Raw genomic sequence first — 21,508 nt, 5'->3', positions numbered from 1 at the left:
TGATGGTCTTTACAATTTGGCATGTTTTTGCAGTGGCTGATACCGGTTGTTCCTTTTCATGTTTAGTGCTTCCTTTAGGAGCTCGTGTAAGGCAGGCCTGGTGATGAAAAAACCTCTCAGCATTTGTTTGTCTGTAAAGGATTTTATTTCTCCTTCACTTATAAAGCTTTGTTTGGCTAGATATGAAATTCTAGGTTGAAAATTCTTTTCTTTAAGAATGTTGAATATTGGCCCCTATTCTCTTCTGGCTTGCAGAGTTTCTGCTGAGAGATCTGCTGTTGGTCTGATGGGCTTCCCTTTGTGGGTAACCCAACCTTTCTCTCTGGCTGCCCTTAACATTTGTTCCTTCATTTCAGCTTTGGTAACTCTGACAATTATGTGTCTTCGGGTTGCTCTTCTCAAGGAGTATCTTTGTGGCATTCTCTGTATTTCCTGAAATTGAATGTTGGCCTGCCTCGCTAGGTTGGGGAAGTTCTCCTGGATGATGTCCTGAAGAGTGTTTTCCAACTTGGTTCTATTCTCCCCATCACTTTCAGGTACACCAATCAGACATAGATTTGGTCTTTTCACGTAGTCCCATATTTCTTGGAGGCTTTGTTTGTTTCTTTTTACTCTTTTTTCTCTAAACTTCTCACTTCATTTCATTCATCTGATCTTCAATCACTGATACCCTTTCTTCCACTTGATCAAATCGGCTACTGAAGCTTGTGTATGCATCACATAGTTCTTGTGTCATGGTTTTCAGCTCCATGAGGTCATTTAAGGATTTCTCTACACTGTTTAATCTAGTTAGCCATTCGTCTAATCTTTTTCCAAGGTGTTTAGCTTCTTTGCAATGGGTTTGAACATCCTCCTTTAGCTCGGAGAAGTTTGTTATTACCGATTGTCTGAAGCCTTCTTCTCTCAACTTGTCAAAGTCATTCTCCGTCCAGCTATGTTCCATTGTTGGTAAGGAGCTGCATTCCTTTGGAGGAAAAGAAGTGCTCTGATTTTTAGAATTTTCAGCTTTTCTGCTCTGGTTTCTCCCCATCTTTGTGGTTTTATCTGCCTTTAGTCTTTGATGATGGTGACATACAGATGGGGTTTTGGTGTGGATGTCCTTTCTGTTTGTTTGTTTTCCTTCTAACAGTCAGGGCCCTCAGCTGCAGGTCTGTTGGGAGTTTGCTGGATGTCCACTCCAGACCCTGTTTGCCTGGGTATCACCAGCGGAGGCTGTAGAACAGTAAATATTGCAGAATGGCAGATGTTGCTGCCTGATCCCTCCTCTGGAAGCTTCATCTCAAAGGGGCACCCAGCTGTATGAGGTGTCAATAAGCCCCTACTGGGAGGTGTCTCCCAGTTAGGCTACTCAGGGGTCAGGGACCCACTTGAGGAGGCAGTCTGTCCGTTCTCTCTGTTCTCAGATCTCAAACTCTGTGCTGGGAGAACCACTACTCTCTTCAAAGTTGTCAGACAGGGACGTTTAAGTCTACAGAAGTTTCTGCTGCCTTTTGTTCAGTTATGCCCTGCCCTCAGAGGTGGAGTCTACAGAGGCAGGCAGGCCTCCTTGAGCTGCGGTGGGCTCCACCCAGCTCGAGCTTCCTGGCCGTTTTGTTTACCTACTCAAGCCTCATCAATGGTAGACGCCCCTCCCCTAGCCTTACTGCTACCTTGCAGTTCAATCTCAGACTGCTGTGCTAGCAGTGAGGGGGCTCCATGGGCGTGGGAACCTCTGAGTCAGGCGCAGGATATAATCTCCTGGTGTGCCGTTTGCTAAGGCTGTTGGAAAAGTGCAGTATTAGGGTGGGAGTGTTCCGATTTTCCAAGTAAGGTCTGTCACAGCTTCCCTTTGCTAGGAAAGGGAATTCCCCAACCCCTTGCGCTTCCTGGGTGAGGTGGTGCCCTGCCCTGCTCCGTGGGCTGCACCTACTGTCTGACAAGCCCCAGCGAGATGAACCTGGTACTTCAGTTGGAAATGCAGAAATCAGCCATCTTCTGCGTGGCTCACACTGGGAGCTGCAGGCTGGAGCTGTTCCTATTCAGCCATCTTGGAACCTCCCTCAACTTTTTTATTATTTCAATAGGCTTTTGGGGAACACGTGGTGTTTGGTTATATGAATAAGTTCTTTAGTGGTGATTTCTGAAATTTTGGTGCAGCCATCAGCCAAGCAGTGTACACTGTACCCAATGTGTAGTCTTTTATCCCTCATCCCCCTCCCACCTTTTCTCCTGAGTGCCCAAAGTTCATTGTATCGTTCTTATGTCTTCGTGTCCTCATAGCTTAGTTCCCCACTTACGAGTGAGAACACACAATGTTTGGTTTTCCATTCCTCAGTTATTTAACCTAGAATAATGGTCTCCAGTTCCGTCCAGGTTGCTACAAATGCCATTATTTCATTCCTTTTCATGGCTGAGTAGTATTCCATGGTATGTATATTGTAGATAGATAGATAGATAGATAGATAGATAGATAGATAGATAGACAGACAGACAGACAGATAGATAATGTATGTATCACATTTTCTTTATCCACTTGTTGACTGACAGGAATTTGAACTGGTTCTATATTTTTGCAATTGTGAATGGTGCTGCTATAAACATGTGTGTACAAATATCTTTTTCGTATAATGACTTCCTCTGGGTAGATACCTAGGAAAGGGATTGCTGGATCAGGATTGTTTATTCACTTTTAGTTCTTTAAGGAATCTCTACACTGTTTCCCATGCTAGTTGTACTAGTTTACATTCCCACAAACAGTGTAAATGTGTTCCCTTTTCACCACATCCATGCCAACATCTATTATTTTTTGATGTTTTGATTATGGCCATTCTTGCAGAAGTGGGGTGGTATCACATTGTTGTTTTGATTTGCATTTCCCTGATAATTCATGATGTTAAGCATTTTTTTCATGTTTGTTGGCCATCTGTATATCTTCATTTGACAATTGTCAATTTGTGTCCTTAGCCCACTTTTTGATAGGATTGTTTGTTCTTTTCTTGCTGATTTGTTTGAGTTCTTTATTGTATTAGTCCATTCTCATGCTGCTATGAAGAAATACCTGAGATTCGGTAATTTATAAAGAAAAGGGGTTTAATTGACTCAGAATTCTGCATATCTGGAGAGGACTCAGGAAACTTACCATCATGGTGGAAGGCACCTCTTTACAGGGTGGCAGGAGAGAGAATGAGTGCCAGCAAGGGAAATGCCGGACACTTATAATCCCATCAGATCTCATGAGAACTCACCATCACAAGAACAGCATGGGGGAAACCGCCCCCTTGATTCAATTACTTCCCATCAGGTCCCTCCTATGATATATGGTGATTATGGGGATTACAATTCAAGATGAGATTTGGGTGGGGACACAGAGCCAAACCATATCACTTATAGATTTGGGATATTAGTACTTTGTCATATGTATAGATTGCAAAGATTTTATCTCACTATGTGGACTGTCTGTTTACTCTGCTGATTATTTCTTTCGTTGTGCAGGAGATTTTTAGCTTAATTAAGTCCCATCTATTTGTCTTTGTTTTTGTTGCATTTGATTTTGGGTTCTTGATTATGAAGTCTATGCCTACGCCAGTGTCTAGAAGGGTTTTTCCAATGTTGTCTTCTATAATTTTTACAGTTTCAGGTCTTAGATTTTAGTCTTTAATCCATCTTGAGTTGATTTTTGTATAGGGTGAGAGATGAGGATCCAGTTTCATTCTTCTACACGTGGCTTGCCAATTATCCTAGCACCATTTGTTGAATAGGGTATCCTTTCCCTACTTTTATGTTTTTGTTTGCTTTGTCAAAGATCAGGTGACCATAAGTATTTAGCTTTATTTCTGGGTTCTCAAGTCTGTTCCATTGGTCTATATGTCTATTTTTTTGTACCAATACCATGCTATTTTGGTGACTATGACTTTATACTATAGTTTGAACTCAGGTAATGTAATGTCTCCAGATTTGTTCTTTTTGCTTAGTCTTACTTTGGCTATGCAGGCTCTTTTTTGGTTCCATATGAATTTTAGGATTGTTTTGTCTAGTTCTGTGAAGAATGATGGTAGCATTTTGATGGGAATTGCATTGAATTTGTAGATTGCTTTTGGCAGTATGGTTATTTTCACAATATTGATTCTACTCATCCATGAGCATGCGATGTGTTTCCATTTGTGTCATCTTTCTGCAGTGTTTTGTAGTTTTCCTTGTAGAGGTATTTCACCTCCTTGGTTAAGTAAATTCCTAAGTATTTTAATTTTTTTACAGCTATTGTAAAAAGGGGTTAAGTTATTGATTTGATTCTCAGCTTGGTCGCTCTTGGTGTATAGCAGAGCTACTGATATGTATACATTAATTTTGCATCCTGAAACTTTTCTGAATTCATTTACCAGTTCTAGGAGCTTTCTGGATGAGTCTTTAGGATTTTCTAGGTATATGATCATATCATCTGCAAACAGTGAGAGTTTGACTCCCTCATTACCAGTTTGGATGCCCTTTATTTCTTTCTCTTGTCTGATTGCTCTGGCTAGGAATTCCAGTACTACGTTGAATAGTGGGCATCCTTGTCTTGTTCCAGTTCTCAGGGGGAATGTTTTCAACGTTTCCCCATTCAGTATAATATTGGCTGTAGGTTAGTCATAAATGGCTTTTATTACCTTATGGTATGTCCCTTCTATGCTGATTTTGCTGAGAGTTTTAATCATAAAGGGATGCTTGATTTTGTCAAATGCTTTTTCTGTGTCTATTGATATTGTCATGTACTTTTTGTTTTTAATTCTGTTTGTGTGGTGTATCACATTTATTGACTTGCAGATGTGAAACCATCCCTGCATCCCTGGTATGAAACCTGCCTGGTCGTGGTAGATTATCATTTTGATATGCTGTTGGATTCTGTTAACAAGGATTTTGTTGAGGATTTTTGCATTTATGTTCATCAGAGATATTGTTCTGTAGTTTTCTTTTTTTTGCTATGTTATTTCCTGGTTTTGATATTAGGGTGATACCGGTTTCACACAGTAATTTAGGGAGGATTCTCTCTTTCTCTCTTTTGGAATAGTGTCAACAGGATAAGAAATAAGCTCTATGAAAGAATCCAGTTTGAGACCATTGGGCAGGGAGCCCCAGGAGCCTGTGGGCAGGTTACATGAATGAGAAGATTAGTCTTTCAGCAGTCCTCCTTGAGCCTATGCAACTCCATACAAAAAAAAAAAAAAAAGGAACCCAATTTGGATCAGCTGAGCTAGTAGTTCCAGTGCCTAGCACTGTACCAAAAGGCCCAAACCACTCACTTTAGTTCTCTTTACCTTGCATGGAATTTAGCTGGGGATTTTTTGCTACTTGGTCCAAATAACACAACATTGGTCTCAGCAGCACATTTACTACAAGCCATTGCCACCAAAGCAAGCCAGAAACTAAGACTGGCATTGCCCATTCATGCTAAAACTGTTCACAACAGCTGTACCAAGAGCAGCAGCCTCACATCTGAGTTCTTTGTATTTATTCTTAACGTTTCCAGGCAGTACACTAACTTATTCGGATTGAGATGCTAATCCTTCACCCCCTCTTCTTCTCTAAGTGGTATCAAAGTATCAACTTTATTGATAGCCAGGGAGTATCCAGTAACTTTAAAATACAGAGCAGCTGGGAAGCTTGACTAAAGAAGCCAAACCAGGGTTTCTAACTACCCTTCTCTGAATTGAAGAGCCTGGAGCTGGCACCAGAGCAATGTGACTCAACCATCCCGTCACAGGCAGAAAAGCTGGCCCCAAGACAGCAGGCCCCTGACTCGCAGCATCAACACAGGAACCCAGGTCTCTGTGCACACAAGAGCAGTGGCTGTAACCAGCAAGCCAACCCACTATAGAAACATGGCCCACACTGGATGTCTGGTTTCACACAGTCTAGTAAGACAATCTCCTCCTGGACAGAGAAGAAAGTAAAAGGGTGAAGAGAGGGGTCAGTCATTCTCACTTCACATCTCTCACTCATGTGTGGGAGTGTGGAAGCCTCTACCTCAAAGAAAACAGAGGGAGGCAGGAGGCAGGAGAAACATTTCTCCCTCTCCATTTATTTAAGGTATCTACACCTTTCCCCTGATTTAAGAAAGCTTTGCTATGTACCAGGTGCCATCCTAAGTGCTGCCCATAGAGTAACACATTTCAACTGCCTAACAGTCTTGGGAGAAGACTAATATGATCTCTGGTTTACAAAGGAAATTGAGGCTGAAGTAATTTGGGATTTCAGTCCACATAACTCTTACCCCAAAAGCTGTTCTTAAAGCAATAAGCACATGGCTATTTAATAGATGCTGAAATTCCTTTGAGTTCACTTCAGTTCACTTAAACATTTCATATGTTAGGGATCGTACTGTGCCCAGGGAGGCAAAGGATGGGAGGACAGTCCTGAAGACTTGTTATTAATATATATCCACACATCCCAAATGTGCATTCTCATGCCCCAGGAAGCAAGACAGTAGTATAGAAGAAGGGTTTAAAACTAGTGTGTCTCTTACTCCAGATATAGGTATAAAAGATGGATTGAGTGACCTCAGTGGTAATTAATTTAAAACATTTTAGTATTAACAAAAACAAGAATGTATTTGGGAGCAGAAACACAATTAGCCTGTATTTATTAAGAGAATACATCAGACTTCACAAAAATGTGGGAAGGTCTCTTTGGCATATCCTCAAACCTCTGGGCATGTGCCTTTACTCGCCTCTGTTGTAGAGCTCTTTTAGTAGAAAACTTTTAGAACAACCAAATATGCACTAATAAGTGTACATCCAAGATACACAGTGATGATCTCTGTTTGGGATGGTGAAACTTGAGGGTGGAGGGCATCAAGAAAAGCTTCCCAGAGGGGCTGTTGCCTTTCTAAGCCAAAATTTGTCAAAGAGTAGGAAAAGCAAGTTTTGAAAATAGATGAGCCAGGAGTGTGGCCTGAGAGAGTTATGTCTCTGAGATTTCATCTTTTATGTATTAAAAAATGGGGTGATGCTCCCCATTGCACGGGTGATTTGGAGATTCAAATTAGGTAATGCATATGCCTCATACATACATGGTTAGCAGAAAAGAATGCTAGTGTCTCCCCACCTCATTCTTTCTTCAACTGCAGCTCTCACTTACTCCTCATTCTCTCTAATCTGGTTTCCACTCATTCCACTCTGCAAAATAGCTTTCTCTAAGATTTCCTCTGACCTGTCCCATCACTAATCCCAAAGGCTACTAGTCAGCCCTCATTCTTTTAGACCTCTGGAATATTTAACCCACTTGTCATATTCAGCCCATTTTAGTCTATTTCTCCTAATGGTTTCCATTATCTCCTGTTGTTGTCCTCAATGAAAAAAAAATGGGCTAACATGCAAACAAATAATATGCAGCTATTAAAAATAAGGATGTATAGCAATGTGTATTGATATGTATAACCCAAGTGCCCCAAGGCCTCTAGCCTTTTGTAAGGCTTTCCTTTCATAACCAAGTTAAATAAGTTAAGTCCCCATCCACATAACTGGAGGAAATCCACCCACTTTTCCAATATCTCTGAGGATTTCCTGCATGATACTTATGTTCACTTATGGTTATCTATCATCCTCATCTCCAAACTCCTGCCTCTGGTATAGAGTCACCTAATGTGGCCAAGTAAGTTGGGCTCTGTACAAGGATGCTGTACACTTTAGCCCTGACTGGGGATGACCCTGGAGCAGCAGAGCACCGTGGTTAGGTATGAGAGCACCACACTGCCTGAGTCCAGCTCCTGAATCCATCACGTACCAGCTGTGACTTTGGGCATTGTATTTAACCTCTCTGTCTGCCCTTCACCACACCCAGTTTCCTCATCTGTAAATTGGGATGAGAATAGTACCTACCCTACAGGGTTATTGTATGAGAAAGCCCGTTACCAATAAGGTGAGCAGACACACAGAGAAGGCTGAGACAGAGGTGATTTTTCTCAACTCAGAATAGGGGTCCAGAAAACACAATGAAAGGGACAAGAACAGGAAGATGGAGGGGCATGGGCCCAAGAAGAAAGTATCTGATTGAAACAGGAAAGAAGGAGCTCAGGATAGCCCAAGCATAGGTTTTTCACTTGGCAGAGGAGGTGCGATTCATGTGGATAAAAGAAGCAGAAGGTTGTAAAACTAGTTGGGTACAGATAGGGCCAGCTCCATGGGCTTGCACTCAGTGAAGCCACACAGGACTCTGTGCTCAGTTTAATGCTCTTCTGTCACTGTCTTGAAATTCTTAATAAGTTTATAACATGGGGCACCATTTTTTCACTGAGCCCCACAAATTATTACCTGGTCCCGGGCACAGGTATTGGTGCCAGAGGCAGCGTGGGTGGGAGGCTGCTGGGCAGACAGAATTGTGTTGCTGGAGAAGCCTAGAGGTTCACTCACCTCACTGCACTCTATTGAATAGCCACGGTGTGTTGAATATGCTAGACACCATGGAGGATAAAAAGATGAGTCAACAGTTGCCTGAGTTCATGCTCCGATTCATAAGGAATTCAAACCATGTACTCTCCTGTTAGAAGGGTTTTAGAGTAGCATCAATTGAGGTTACCTTTTGTGAGAAAGAACTTCAGTGTGGCCTTTTTTTTCCCCCCAACTTTTATGTATGTAGACTTCATAATCTGTAAGTGACCTCAAAGAAAATGTTCTATTAAAATTGATAGCTAAATAGGTAAACACTGGCCATGGATCAGCTTTCATATTATCCACAGCAGTTTTGAAAGCAGATCCTTTATTCCTTACCAAAAGCTACTGCTTTGATATTGGAATAACTAATCCTTAGAAGTTTATTATTTAATTATAACATTTGGACAGTAACCTATGAGACACGAAGGATTTCTGTGAGTCTGTATTGTCAGCTGACGACTTGGAGTTGGAAATTTGAAATGTTTGACAGTTGAAAATATTCAGAGTCAGATCATAATGATATCATGTAGAAAAGATTTGAATACAAATGGAACTTCAGGGCCTCATTGGAGAGAGTCTTTAGTCAAACAGCTCTTATTCTGCTTTTTCATTCTAGCAGGGTTATGACATTGAAGTGGTTAGTGCAGAAATCAAAGACCTTTCTAAATGTTGATGTCAGTTAATCAGAGAAGGGTGATTTCCATAGATGACATGCTCTGCTAGAAAAAGCACAAAAATGGGAGGCAAAAGACCTAATTTCTACTTTTTAAACAAAGCACACTCCTCTGTGCCTCAGTTTACCCATCTGTAAAGCAAAGCCTCAGGTGGAGGACCCCACATTGTTAATGATGCTACTCTTTAGGTGAAACTCTGCCCAGATCAGCCTAAAGGGCCTTTCTGGCCTCCTACACCTCAAATTCAGCATCCCACGGGGTAATTAAGCCTACTGGGGATTCTAGTCAAATAAATTATCCTCAAAGAAGGAAAGCTTCTGTTGTAGGATGTGAAATAAAAGGAAGAAAAAGGAAAATATAAAAAGAAAGCGAAGATGACAGTGGTGCGGTCAAAGCTTATAAGCTTAAACCCCACACTTAAAATCTCTGCAAAATCCTGGGAGATAACATTCTCTCAACCACATCAGGACTTTAGAACAAGGGAGAAATCTTACTCTAAAGAACAGTAAATAACTGAGGATTGAATACTAAGCATTCCTGTCATTAAAGGCCCTCCCTCCATCCTCCCAGCCAGCAAAAATTTCACACTGCCCTCCCTTCTCCAGAGGTCTCACCTCTCTACTGCTCAACAAACTCCCCCTAGCTGACTTTAGGAATTTCATCCCTCTCACTGTCTTCTGTAGCAGCATTTGGCTCCTAGACCACCGATTCAAGGTCTAGACCAACTTTGCATTTGCTGAGTCAAAGACCATTTCCTCATGGTTTCATCTTTTCGTGACTCCAAAGTGTTAGCAGAGTTCTTCAAAATTCCACCGCATTATGTTGAACGGAATGCATAGAGCAGTGGTTCTTAATTGGAGAGGAAGGGCCCAGCAATTGTGCCCCTCCAGCAACATTTGACAATGTTTTGTGACATTTTTGTTGTCACAAATGACGAAGAGGATAATACTGGCATGTGGCAGGTAGAGGCCATGGACACCGCCAAATATCGTACAATGCACAGAGCAGCCTCCACAACACAGAATCAATCAGGCCCCAAATGTCCGTAGTACTAAGGTTGAGAAACCAATATAGAAATTTATTTTCCCACTGATATGAGTAAGTCCATCTCCCTTTCAAAGGCAAAAGAAGCTAGTCAGTTTAGCTTTTGAATAGTAATTTTTTTCACCATACTATGTTTTAAAATAATTTATACTTGTCTTTCCCCCATTAAGGGGTTTTGGGTATAGAACTTTAAAATGATGTCTGCATTCCCTGAAGAATAATTATGTGACTTCTATATTTCTAGCACTATTATCTCTAATAAATTTACTTGCTAGGATCTCAACAGTTACATGTCCCAATGGCTCCACAAATTCAACATGTCTAACACTACTTTGGCCACAGCTATAGCTTAGAACTTCATCCTTTTTCACCTGTATGCTACCTCCTAGTGAGTCATTAGATTCCAACAAAATCTTCTCTCATATCGATCATTTCTGTGGCTAGCCATATCACCGACCCCATTCTCCAGGCGTCACCTAATCCCCTGCCCACATCCAATAGATCACCTGGTCCTATAACCTATTTCTCCTTAGCCCCTTCTTTCTCTCTCTCTCCCCCTCCCTCCCTCCCCTCTTCCCTCCCTCCCCTCTTCCCTCCCCTATATTACCCCTCTGGTTCAGTCCCTCAACACGGATATCTGGGTTAATTAAATAACTCCTTCTGACTATTCCTTTCTCCAAGTTGACCTTTCTAAAATCCATGCTGTAAAATTCCATTCATACTTCTTCCCTATTTTGGCAACTTTTAAATACCTTTCTTGGCTTTCAGAATAATGTTCAACCCTTTACCTGGCTGAGGTGATCTAACTCTTGCTGGTCTCTGTCCCATCTCTTTTCACTCTTCCATGTGGAATTCTTTAGTCTAACTTTTTTGAGCTACTTTGTGTTACTTTAGCACACGCCCTGTCTCGGGGACTTCACACATGCTGTTTTCAGCAAAGAATAATCTTTTCCACCTCTTCCTCTTGCCCAGCACCTAATCATCTTGAAATCTCAGCTCCGACATGAGCATCACTGCTCTGGGAGAGTGTCTGTGTATCACTGGAGCCATCCTTCAATATGTGTGTCTCTCAAATACCCTTGGAGTAAAGGGTACTTTCATCACAAAAATTTGTGACAGTCCCTCTCCCTGGAATTCATGCCCAATATCAGAATATTGCAAGTTCTGGAAAAAGACTGCCATAAAAAGATATATTTATCTTTGATCCAGTGTTTCCCAAACTTACTTGAACATTTAACTTATTTTTTTTCCACAAACCTATTATCTTTTTTTTGGAAAATTTTGCCTTAATCTGATTTAGGAAGAGTTTTCTTTGCTCCTATAGATACCCCAGGCATAGCTCTATTACAGTACTTTTCACACATCCCTATAATTGCAGAGTCATTTTCTAATAGGTCTCATATACAATAGACTGACTGCAATGCCTCAATAATAAAATAATCACCATGTTTTTATCAGCGTTTTACATCCAATACCTGGAACACATTTCAAATATCTGATAAATATTTGATAAATAAATACATTGGACAAAGGACAATCTAGTTCATTGCTATTAATAATTCACATATGTTAAAGAGTAGGTGCCTGGCCAGGCGTGGTAGCTCACGCCTGTAATCCCAGCACTCTGGGAGGCCGAGGCGGGCGGATCACACGGTCAGGAGATAGAGACCATCCTGGCTAACACAGTGAAACCCTGACTCTACTAAAAACATAAAAAACTAGCCAGGCATGGTGGTGGGCACCTGTAGTCCCAGCTACTCGGGAGGCTGAGGCAGGAGAATGGCGGGAACCCAGGAGGTGGAGCTTGCGGTGAGCCAAGATAGCGCCACTGCACTCCAGCCTGGGCAACGGAGCGAGACTCAGTCTCAAAAAACAAAAAGAGTAGTTGTGTTTTTTGTTGTTGTTTTTGTTGTTGGTTTTGTTTTGTTTTTTTGTTTTTTGTTTTGATAGAGAGTCTCACTCTGTCACCTGGGCTGAAGTTCACTGTGTTGGCCAGGCTAGTCTCAAACTCCTGACCTCAGGTGATCAACCCACTTTGGCCTCCCAAAGTGCTGGAATTACAGGCATGAGCCACCATGGCCAGCCAATATCATTGTTTTGATAAAATATTTTAATATTCAAGATAGAATATAATCTATGATATTGACATGCTTTCTGAGAGTGCCATGTTTAAGTAAATTTCTTAATGTCTTTATCCTGAAGATAAGGGTTGATGCTTGGTCTGGCTTCTCAATCTGGCATGGGCATGGAAATCTTTTTTATTGTTTTGGGAGTCAGTTTTGAATTTGTTGCTGTTGTTGTGTGTTTTGTTTTTTAAGAAGACTACAACTAAAGACCACAACTCAATTGTGAGTTATTTGGGGTCATTTTCTGCCCCAATGGTGGCTACTGAAACCAGCACAAACTGTCAGAGCAGTTTCATTAAAGGTATTAGGAGACCCTTGGCTTTTTAATATTAAGCTCAAATCCAAAATGACCTTAAAAGGCAGTAACATTGAAGTCAGAAAATCTGTATTCTAGTTCAAATCACTTGTAGCATGATTTGGAGATGATCGTTCAATCTCACTGATTCTTGTTTCTCCCAGTAACTTAATGTGCTGATAAATTTATTCTCTGTCTTCCGAAGGTGATATGAGAATTACATGAGATGATCTATGGAAAAACTGTGTAAGCTTGAAAGCGTTCAACAAGGTACTCCCAAATGAAATGCAAGCCCCTCAAAGGTGGAGCTCATCACTTATTGATCACTCTCATGCTTAATACAATACCTGGAAAAAGAGATATTCATAAATATTGAATTAATTAATGCAGATAATAAAATAATAAAACATTAGCCCTGAAGCTATGTTAATACAATGGGAACAAAAACAAAACACATTTAAATATTGTGTTAGTCCAGTCTCCCATTATTATAAAGAAATACCTGCTGAGCGCGGTGCCTCACACCTATAATTTTAGCACTTTGGGAGGCCAACTTGGCAGGCAGATGGCTTGAGCATAGGAGTTCAAGACCAGCCTGGGCAAGATGGCAAAGCCCCATCTTTATAAAAAAATACAAAAATTAGCTGAGTGTGGTGGGGCGTGTCTGTAGTCCCAGTTAATCATGAGGCTGAGGTGGGAGAATCACCTGAGACCAAGGAGGTCGAGGCTGCAGTGAGCTGTGATTATACCACTGCAATTCATCCTGGGTGACAGAGACTCTATTGAAAAAGAAAGAAAGAAAGAGGAAGGGAGGAAAGGAAAGGAAAGGAAAGGAAAGAAGGAAAGGAAAGGAAGAAAGGGGAAAGGAAAAGGGAAGAGGGAGGAAGGAAGGAATGAAGGAAGGAGGGAAGGAAGGAAATAAATACCTGAGACTGGGTAATTTATAAAGAAAAGAGGTTTAATTGGCTCACGGTTCTGCAGGCTGCACAGGATTATGATGTTGGCATCTGCTCGGCTTCTGGAGAGACCTAAGGAAACTCAGAATCATGGCAGTAGGTGAAGGGGGAGGCAGCCAGGTCACATGGCCAGAGCAGGAGCAAGAGACAGGGAGAGCATGAAGATGCCACACACTTTTAAATGACCAGATCTTATGAGAACTCACTATCGTGAGGACAGTACCAAGAGATGGTACTAAACCATTCGTGAGAAATCGACTTCCATGATCCAGTCACCTCCCACCAGGCTCCATCTGCACCATTGGAGATTATGTTTAAACATGAGATTTCAGCGGGGTACACATCAAAACTATATCAAATATATAAATATATGCCATATTTATACATCTGCTTGTATATATGCCTATTGATGAAAGGCCTGAAGTAGATGAAAGGTGACCAAATTATGAAAATGTATAAGGAAAATTAAATGTCAATAAACATTAGAATCAAACAGAAGCTTATATCATGTATAAGAAATTAATACTTTTGTTAAGAAGTTCAGTGATAGCCAGATATAAGTCTATATCAAGAACAATTTTAAATGGTTAAAAATAAAATTCAAATATTCTTTTAGCAATCAAGATATATAGAAGTCCAAATATAATTTGAAGTGGTTGGAAACATGGATGAACTTTACCTGAAGAAACTCTTTCCCAGCTCTCTGCAGGGGTGACAAAGCGATTTCAAATACAGTTATCTGTAGATGGGAAAAGCTCGGCCTACATTTGTTGGCAGTGCAGAAGGATTCCCCGACACCCTGGCTTGCAGGTTTTGGAGGTGGTGGGCAGATTCAGCCAGTGATTGGCAGCTTTTGGACACTATCATTTACAGGGCTGGGGAATGTGAGGGCACTGAAGCCTGGGAAGATGCCTGCCTCCCAGGAAACAGGGAACACAGGCTCTTTTTCTCTTCAGCCCAAGGGGCCCACGCCATTGAGCCTACTGCCCTATCTGGAAACTTGTAAGAAATGCAGAATTCCAGTCCCCATCCAAGACCTTCCAAACCAGAATCTGCTTTTTAGCAAGGTCCCAGGTGATCCAGGTCCCAGGAGCACTGGCCGAGAGGTTGTTCTCAGCAGGACTGCTTGCTTTAGATTTATGGCTGGGGAGGAGCCCAAAAGATACTCTTTTTGTGTAACACGAAGAGACTTGCCACACTCTGCACTTGTCTGGAGGATCCTGAGAACTTGGAGGCCTCCCCCGCACCCTCAGTTGAGGAGTCCTAGCCTACTAGCCTGTTCACCAGGAAAATATTGCTCCTTTGCCTCTCACAACTTGCAGACCCACTACTACCCCAAAAACCTGTCTACACGTGTGCTGAGGACTCATTTCCCTGTAATGGGTTAGAAAGACCTGGATGTTTGCAGACAAGTAACAGTGAGGAGAAAAAATGCACAAGGCATTGAAGATGACTCAGCAGTTTGAAGGAGGAAAGAACAACACAATCAGAACAAGTGGCTCTCTGTGAGGTAGTCTTAAAGAAAGAAAGAAAAAGGACACTAAAAGAAAATAATGCAAATTCCTAGGTAGACTAGGGGAATTATTACAAAGGAATGATCCGAGAAAAAGAGAGTTCTTGAAACTCAAAAACATTGCTGAAAACTGAATAAGGTGTCTTGAAGTTCAGGTGGAAGATTAGCACACAGAGAAGAAAAACTCAAAGAAATGGAAATTATGCATGCTAAGTGAAAAATACATATGGAGGACACATCTTCTTGTTGGTAGAGGATGAATAGTTTCAACCTTTTTGAAGAGTGATTTGCACAACCCATCTAATATTAAGCTGCATCTACCCTATTATAAAGTACTTGCAATTCTAAGAACTGCTTTACAGTATAAGACCACACATCTAAAAGCAAATGTTCAAAATGCTTGGTCATTACAAGCCCACTGTAATTGCAAAAAATTACTAACAACCTGAATATCTGTGAATATAGGATTAGTTAGGACATGTCCATAAATGATTCCTACTTAGCCACTAAAAATAATAAGATTTCTATATACTGACTTGGAATCAGTGTCCACAAAAATATCATTAAGAGAATAAAAGCATATTATAGAAAATTATCTAGCATAACTTATAGAAAATTATCTAGCACGACCTTGTTTTTGTTGTAAAAATTTTCATGACATACATATGTATGGATAAAGGTTTATATATGCATGCTTTCATAAGCATAAAAATATTTAGAAGGATACCCTCACGTGCTGTTGATAGAATTACTTCTGGAAAATGGGGGTTTTGGGCAAAGCGTTCACTCCTTTGTGTGCTTCAAAATAAATCTGTGCAGTTCTGAGTTCTTTTACTTCATTTGAGTGGGTTTTTTAATATTTTCTAAATGTTTGATAATGAAAATTGCTTATTTAAATTAAAAATATTTGTAACTGTTAAAAAAGTTATAAAGAAATCAAAACACAAGGAGTCATTTATAAATAAACATGCTAAGTCAGTGGAATGGTTCACCAAGGGCTCAGCAAAGGCACAGAGTCAAGGCTAGGAAAAACAAAAAACAGCAAATTCCAGTACCGTAGGAGAAGCCATTGGCAGTGTTTATAAAATTAGTAAAATACGAGTGAGGCCAAGGGATTAAAAAGCTACTGTGAGCAAAATTATTAGAAGTCATGAAAAACAATCTGATATCACTTTTTGAAGTTGAGTTCATTATGGGATCAAATCAGAACCCACAGAGAAAAAAGAGGTCATGTCCCCCGATTATAACCATTTAAGGAACTAGTACAGAATATTTTAATCCAATGGGTGGTACAGTTCTTTGTACAATAAGTTTTCAGTTTGGACTTCATGAAGACAACATAACTGTCACACAGTAAGCACTAGGATTGGGCCAGTTCTCTTCCAAATGCCTTATATGTATTATCCTCCAATAAACACAACAATATTAGGAGAAGTACAGTGCTACTCTTACTTCTATTTTGTAGATGAAGGTCTCGAGACTTAGAGAGATTAAATAACTGGCCAGAGGTCACACTGGAGGTTGGTGGAAGAATCGAGACTTGAACTCCTGGCCCTCTGATATTGCTTCTGTCCCCAGAGTGGGGGCCATGGGCAGAACCCCTACAACTCTTGACATCACATCGCTATGCCTTCATCACATAGTCTTGGCTTTTAAAGAACACTTGATAAAGAGGAGATACACTATTCATAAATTATTATTATTACCTGATAATTGGCATATTCTATCTTAAATAAAACCTTCATTCTTAAATTAATTTCACAGGTAATTTAAGTGGTTACCTATACTCCTGAGAATAAGTGGGATAGAGAATAGGTAGTCCTACCATAGCATTAAGCAAATAAGTAAAATTAACATAAGATAGAATTAATTCAAAATTCAGAATAAGAGGGCAGTAGCCACCTCATCTCAAAATTCATAATCTTGAACATATAGGAACTAGATTATTGTGTATCATAAAGAGGAATAGGTATATAGGAGATTTTACTCTATAGGTTACATTATACAATTATACTTGCATTGATGCAACTTTTTACAAGCCATAAACATTTTAAATAACTGACAACTCAAACCAGATATCCTAATCAGCATAGAACACTCAGAAATCTAAGTGATCTTATTTTCTAATGAGTATCAATTGTAGGTTACAGATGACAACATGATGGGATCAACCACAAGAACCAGGGTGAGAAGTTAAGATCAATGAATGGTATGGAGAATCCCCTAGTTGAGCACTTGGTTTCAAGATAAGATGTTCTTAGAAGAGATCACAGACAGAGATATATCCTCAGTGTTCAGCACAGTTCATATGAAAGTGGATTTCAGCAAAGGGACCAAAGAATGTGTCCCAAGGGCTTCGGGCAAAGTCTGTTCTGTATGAACCTTGCTACTGAATCAGGCACATGTCCTACCATGATCCGAGGATAACCTGCTGGCCATGCAGATCTTCTGAGGTGGGCATAGCACAGGGCAGAGCCAGGATGTACCTCACATCTCCCCTGAGGTGGGAGCAGAGAGACTAGGCTTCCCTAGCTAAAGTCTTCTAAGATCCACATAAGAAGATCCCCATTTATGATCTCTTAAAGACCCTTGTGTGGTGGGAGAATGGACTCCGCCAAAGTATATGCAAATAATACAAATGGTGGTCCCTCAAATGAGCCAGTTCCTCCTGCCCAGGGTCTTGCACTCAGTGATGTTCCCTTGCTTGGTCTGCTCCACACTCGCCATCTGCCTTCTTATGTCCTGCTGTAGGGTAAGAATAATATCTCCCTAGGGTTACTATGAGGAATAAACTACTCAGTACATTAGGAGGTTCTTGATGCATTAAGCACTCCATAGTAACTGTTATTATTATTAAATATGAATTTTTTACCAGATGCTATTTCAATGCTTCCCCAAATTAGACTTCCTTGACGTTTCTGTCTGGATTGATTACCCAATTTCACCTTCCCTCCTCACTGACCACTGTTGTAACTTTGTGTTACATTGTGATGCAATCCCTCTAAACTGTCCAGTTGTCTCTCCAGCCAGACAGAGGTTAATCATGAGGGGAGGGGATGTGTTATTAGGGCCCAGCACAGTGCCTTGCACATAGTAGGCACTCCATAAGCATTCAGTGAAGGAGTTAATACTTTGAAGGCCTCTCTTTCTCCTTTAAGAATTCAGGTTTTTCTTTGTCTGTTGTGGAAATAAGCTTTAAAAAAGCAGAGGTGTCTTTTTATGTAACTCTCTGGTCTGAAAAAGCATACTGCCACAGTATGCTTAACTGCTTGATTTATTTTGTACCTCAAGAAAAATGATCAGTAACATTGAATTGAATAGATACCTAATGTAGTCTCAAGGACATCCCTGAATAGTTTTCAAAGTAATCAATGATATTGCTGTGAAAATGTTGCCCAAATGAAGAGTTCTTGTCCAATGAATCTCTCAAGTAATAGACAGATAATTTTCTTTGTTAATACTTTTGTGGCCAAAGAAGAACCCATTATGTGAGGCAGCGGTAAAAACTTTTCTCAGTAGGTGAGAATGTTCCAAATTTGTTTCCTAGCAACAAGTTCTTCAAAGGAGCTGAAGGGTACACAATTTCAGAAGAATTTTCAGTGCACTGTTTTTGTTTGGAAGGGCAAGGGGTGGGAGGAAATGTGTGTCAGGCTGTGATCAGAACAGCGTTCCAGTTAGTGCCACATGTGAGATCTTGTTGGCTCTGAAACTCTAGAATAATAACTAATAACTAATAATAATAACTTCTTCCAGTTAGTGACACATGTGAGACCTTGTTGGGTCAAACTATAGAATCTGTCTGAGAAATTCAGTCCAATAAAAATGTATCAACCTCTTACCTGTATAAAGAGGAATTATCTGTATTATTTGTGGGCCCAGAAATTTAATAATTTAACAATTTGTCGATCAATAAGCCCCCCTCCTAACCATCTTCACAGATAGTAAATGAGGAATTAGGTGGCTTGCTAAAACAGGTAGGGATTTTTTAATAAGGATGTTGACTGGAGATATGGCGTAGTTGGAGGAATGAAAATGGGAGAAAAACAATCTGGAAGAGGAATTTGGGACAAGGGTGCAGCTTTGACTGTCATAAATGGATACCCAAGCGAGACCTCCATAGCTACCTTCCCAGCTCCCATTTCATGGATTTATCGTATATTCTTAATTTGGTTTTACAACTTGGTCTGCTGATAATAATAACAACAACAGTAATAACACCAGGTAGTGCTGGAGAGAGTGCTGGAGAGAGGAAATATGGTAAGTCTGGTTGGCTAGTTCAATGGCTTAAGACTTTCATCATTTTCTTGCTTCTGGAGCACATTGACATGAGGAGGACTTTATCTAACTATTTTATATATATAATTTTATTTAACCCTTATGGCAATTCTTTGAAATAGCCACTAGTAATATTTCTATCAATTTTAGAGCATTGGGCCAATTTGCCCAAATCACACTATTATTAAGAAATGGCAGAGCTTGGAAAAACATTGGTCCACTGAAGTAACTAATCTGACCTATCCAGATCACTGTGGGTGGTGTGGAAAGATCTTTCTGTAGGTCTGAGGACACCACAATTTGAGGGCTTACTCTTAGAGATGATCTGGAATCACTTGAATCTCAGAATGCAAATAGTTCATATCAATCATAGGGACTTTCCTGCCATTTCCTATTAAACCTACTGCACTAAAAAGTACCCCTTCCAATATAACCACAATAGGTTCAATAAATTATGGATTTGGAAGCAAGCTGAATTGTCTGGTGGGCTGCCACACTGAACAAATTGCCTGCACAATTGGCCTTCCAAGCATAGGCACAGTCTGTTTGTCCCTCCCCTTTCACCAACATCTTGAATAAAGAGAAACTTGGCTTTGGTTTCAATCCCCCTCCTCGCATCTCCCACAAAAGCTTTCTATTTCTTGGAAAAGAAAACTGTCCATTTATCCTAATAAGTATGAATTGAGAAAACCATATCTTTAGGAGAAGTTTCATTTAAAGGAACAATGTGTCAGAACTTGGCCAGCAAGAACAAGGTACAATGTCAGTGTGAACCAGAAGCAAGAGAGTGATGAGCGTCTAAGCCATTGAATGAGCCAGCCAGACTTGCCATGTTTTCTGTCTCCAAGATTGGACCTGGGAGACAAAGCAAGCGTCAAGTAGTCTTGAAATTCTAGGATATTCAGGAGCAGGGAACAGAGCATGTGATGAGATACAGCAGCTAGCATAAATGTTTTCTTTCTGAGCTACAGCCTCCTGTATCCCCAAGAAAAGTCTCCCCATAAATATATATTCTTCTGTAGGCTAGGCTTCTCTCTCTCTTTTTTTTTCAGTCAGTGGCTTCAAATGTGACTCCTTTTTCATTTTGAATTAATTGCTGTATAATTTTTTAACATTCTTTTTTTCTTTCTTTGTTTCAGAGGCTACTGTTTAAAGACAGGCATTTTACTTGCAGCAAAATGTAAGTATGTTTCCTCCTTGAAATGGTATCTACTTCTCAGCTGTAATTCCTAAGCCTCCTAATCTTTAAGGCTCCCATCTCACATTGCTGCATTTTTAAAGTCTGGCTCAACACACACAGCCAATCTAACATTTCATACTATTGATTTGTATAACACCATGGAGCATTTCAGAAACCATTTTGGAAGCAGATGCAGCCTAATTGTGGTTGTGACAATATTGCATCTAAAGCTAGATAAAAGTGAGGAATAAAAAAATAGGCAATGTTCATTTATATATTATGACCATGTGACACTAAACATTTAAATATTCAGTTCTCTTAAATGACTAATTTATTATTCTTTTTCCATTTGCTTCTCACCATGTAGTCACAGACTGTTTCTTGTTTAACAGCATGGTAGTAACCTTAATAACTCCTTCCTGTATGTACTGCGTTATGGCCACTCTGTAAACCAGTATTCTCTCCAGAACTAATCTCCTGTGTATTATGTTTCTTTATTCTTAGTACTTCCAGTGTCTATACCTAAATTACAAATCCCCTCTATTCTGAAAGACCAAATAAAATTATAGCAGATCTGAACTGGGTGTTCCTGAGTTTTGTCTTTGGAATTAGGGTGATTTTTTTTTCTTTTTTAATGAAATGAAGGTAAGAATAATTTTAACAAAGAAAAAAAGAAAGTTTCATATGTCTCTGGGGTAATTTAATAATATCCAATGTCCACAAGCAGGAGGTAGATTTAGCTGTAATGTAAAGACCCTAGCTGTTCAAAACAACCTCAAAATGTGTAAGTTGCTTGTCACTAAGCAAGTAATCAACAACTCTAAGGTAGATGGTTGAGTCATGTACCCTCATGGAGGCTACATCAACTCATGGAGGCTACATCAACTCTCAGCTTCTAATTCATACAGAATTTCCAGCAGAGAATGCATCTCAGTAGTCACTGAAGCATTTAATTAGACATTCTAGTACCTATCAGAAACCAAAGAGCACAGTTAAATTGTATATCTTATACATGTTCTAATAAATTCTCTTTTGAATCATTCAGTCCCTGAGAAGATTAT

The 21,508-nt window shown here is 40.1% G+C and overlaps 1 protein-coding gene across 1 annotated transcript in view; it reads left to right on the top strand.

Annotated features, from left to right (window-relative positions):
* ANKFN1 (ankyrin-repeat and fibronectin type III domain containing 1) overlaps positions 1 to 21,508 on the top strand; it is a 330,330-nt gene that overhangs the window by 55,663 nt on the left and 253,159 nt on the right. The window contains exon 2 of the mRNA XM_011979240.1: positions 20,407 to 20,447. Within this exon, the coding sequence (XP_011834630.1) occupies positions 20,407 to 20,447 (41 nt within the window). The remainder of the gene's footprint in view (positions 1 to 20,406; positions 20,448 to 21,508) is intronic.

The sequence above is a fragment of the Mandrillus leucophaeus genome, unplaced genomic scaffold (assembly GCF_000951045.1).
Source record: "Mandrillus leucophaeus isolate KB7577 unplaced genomic scaffold, Mleu.le_1.0 Scaffold20, whole genome shotgun sequence".
Lineage (NCBI taxonomy): Eukaryota > Metazoa > Chordata > Mammalia > Primates > Cercopithecidae > Mandrillus > Mandrillus leucophaeus.
Note: the sequence above shows the minus strand (reverse complement) of the source record. Positions and strands in the feature narration are given on the sequence as shown.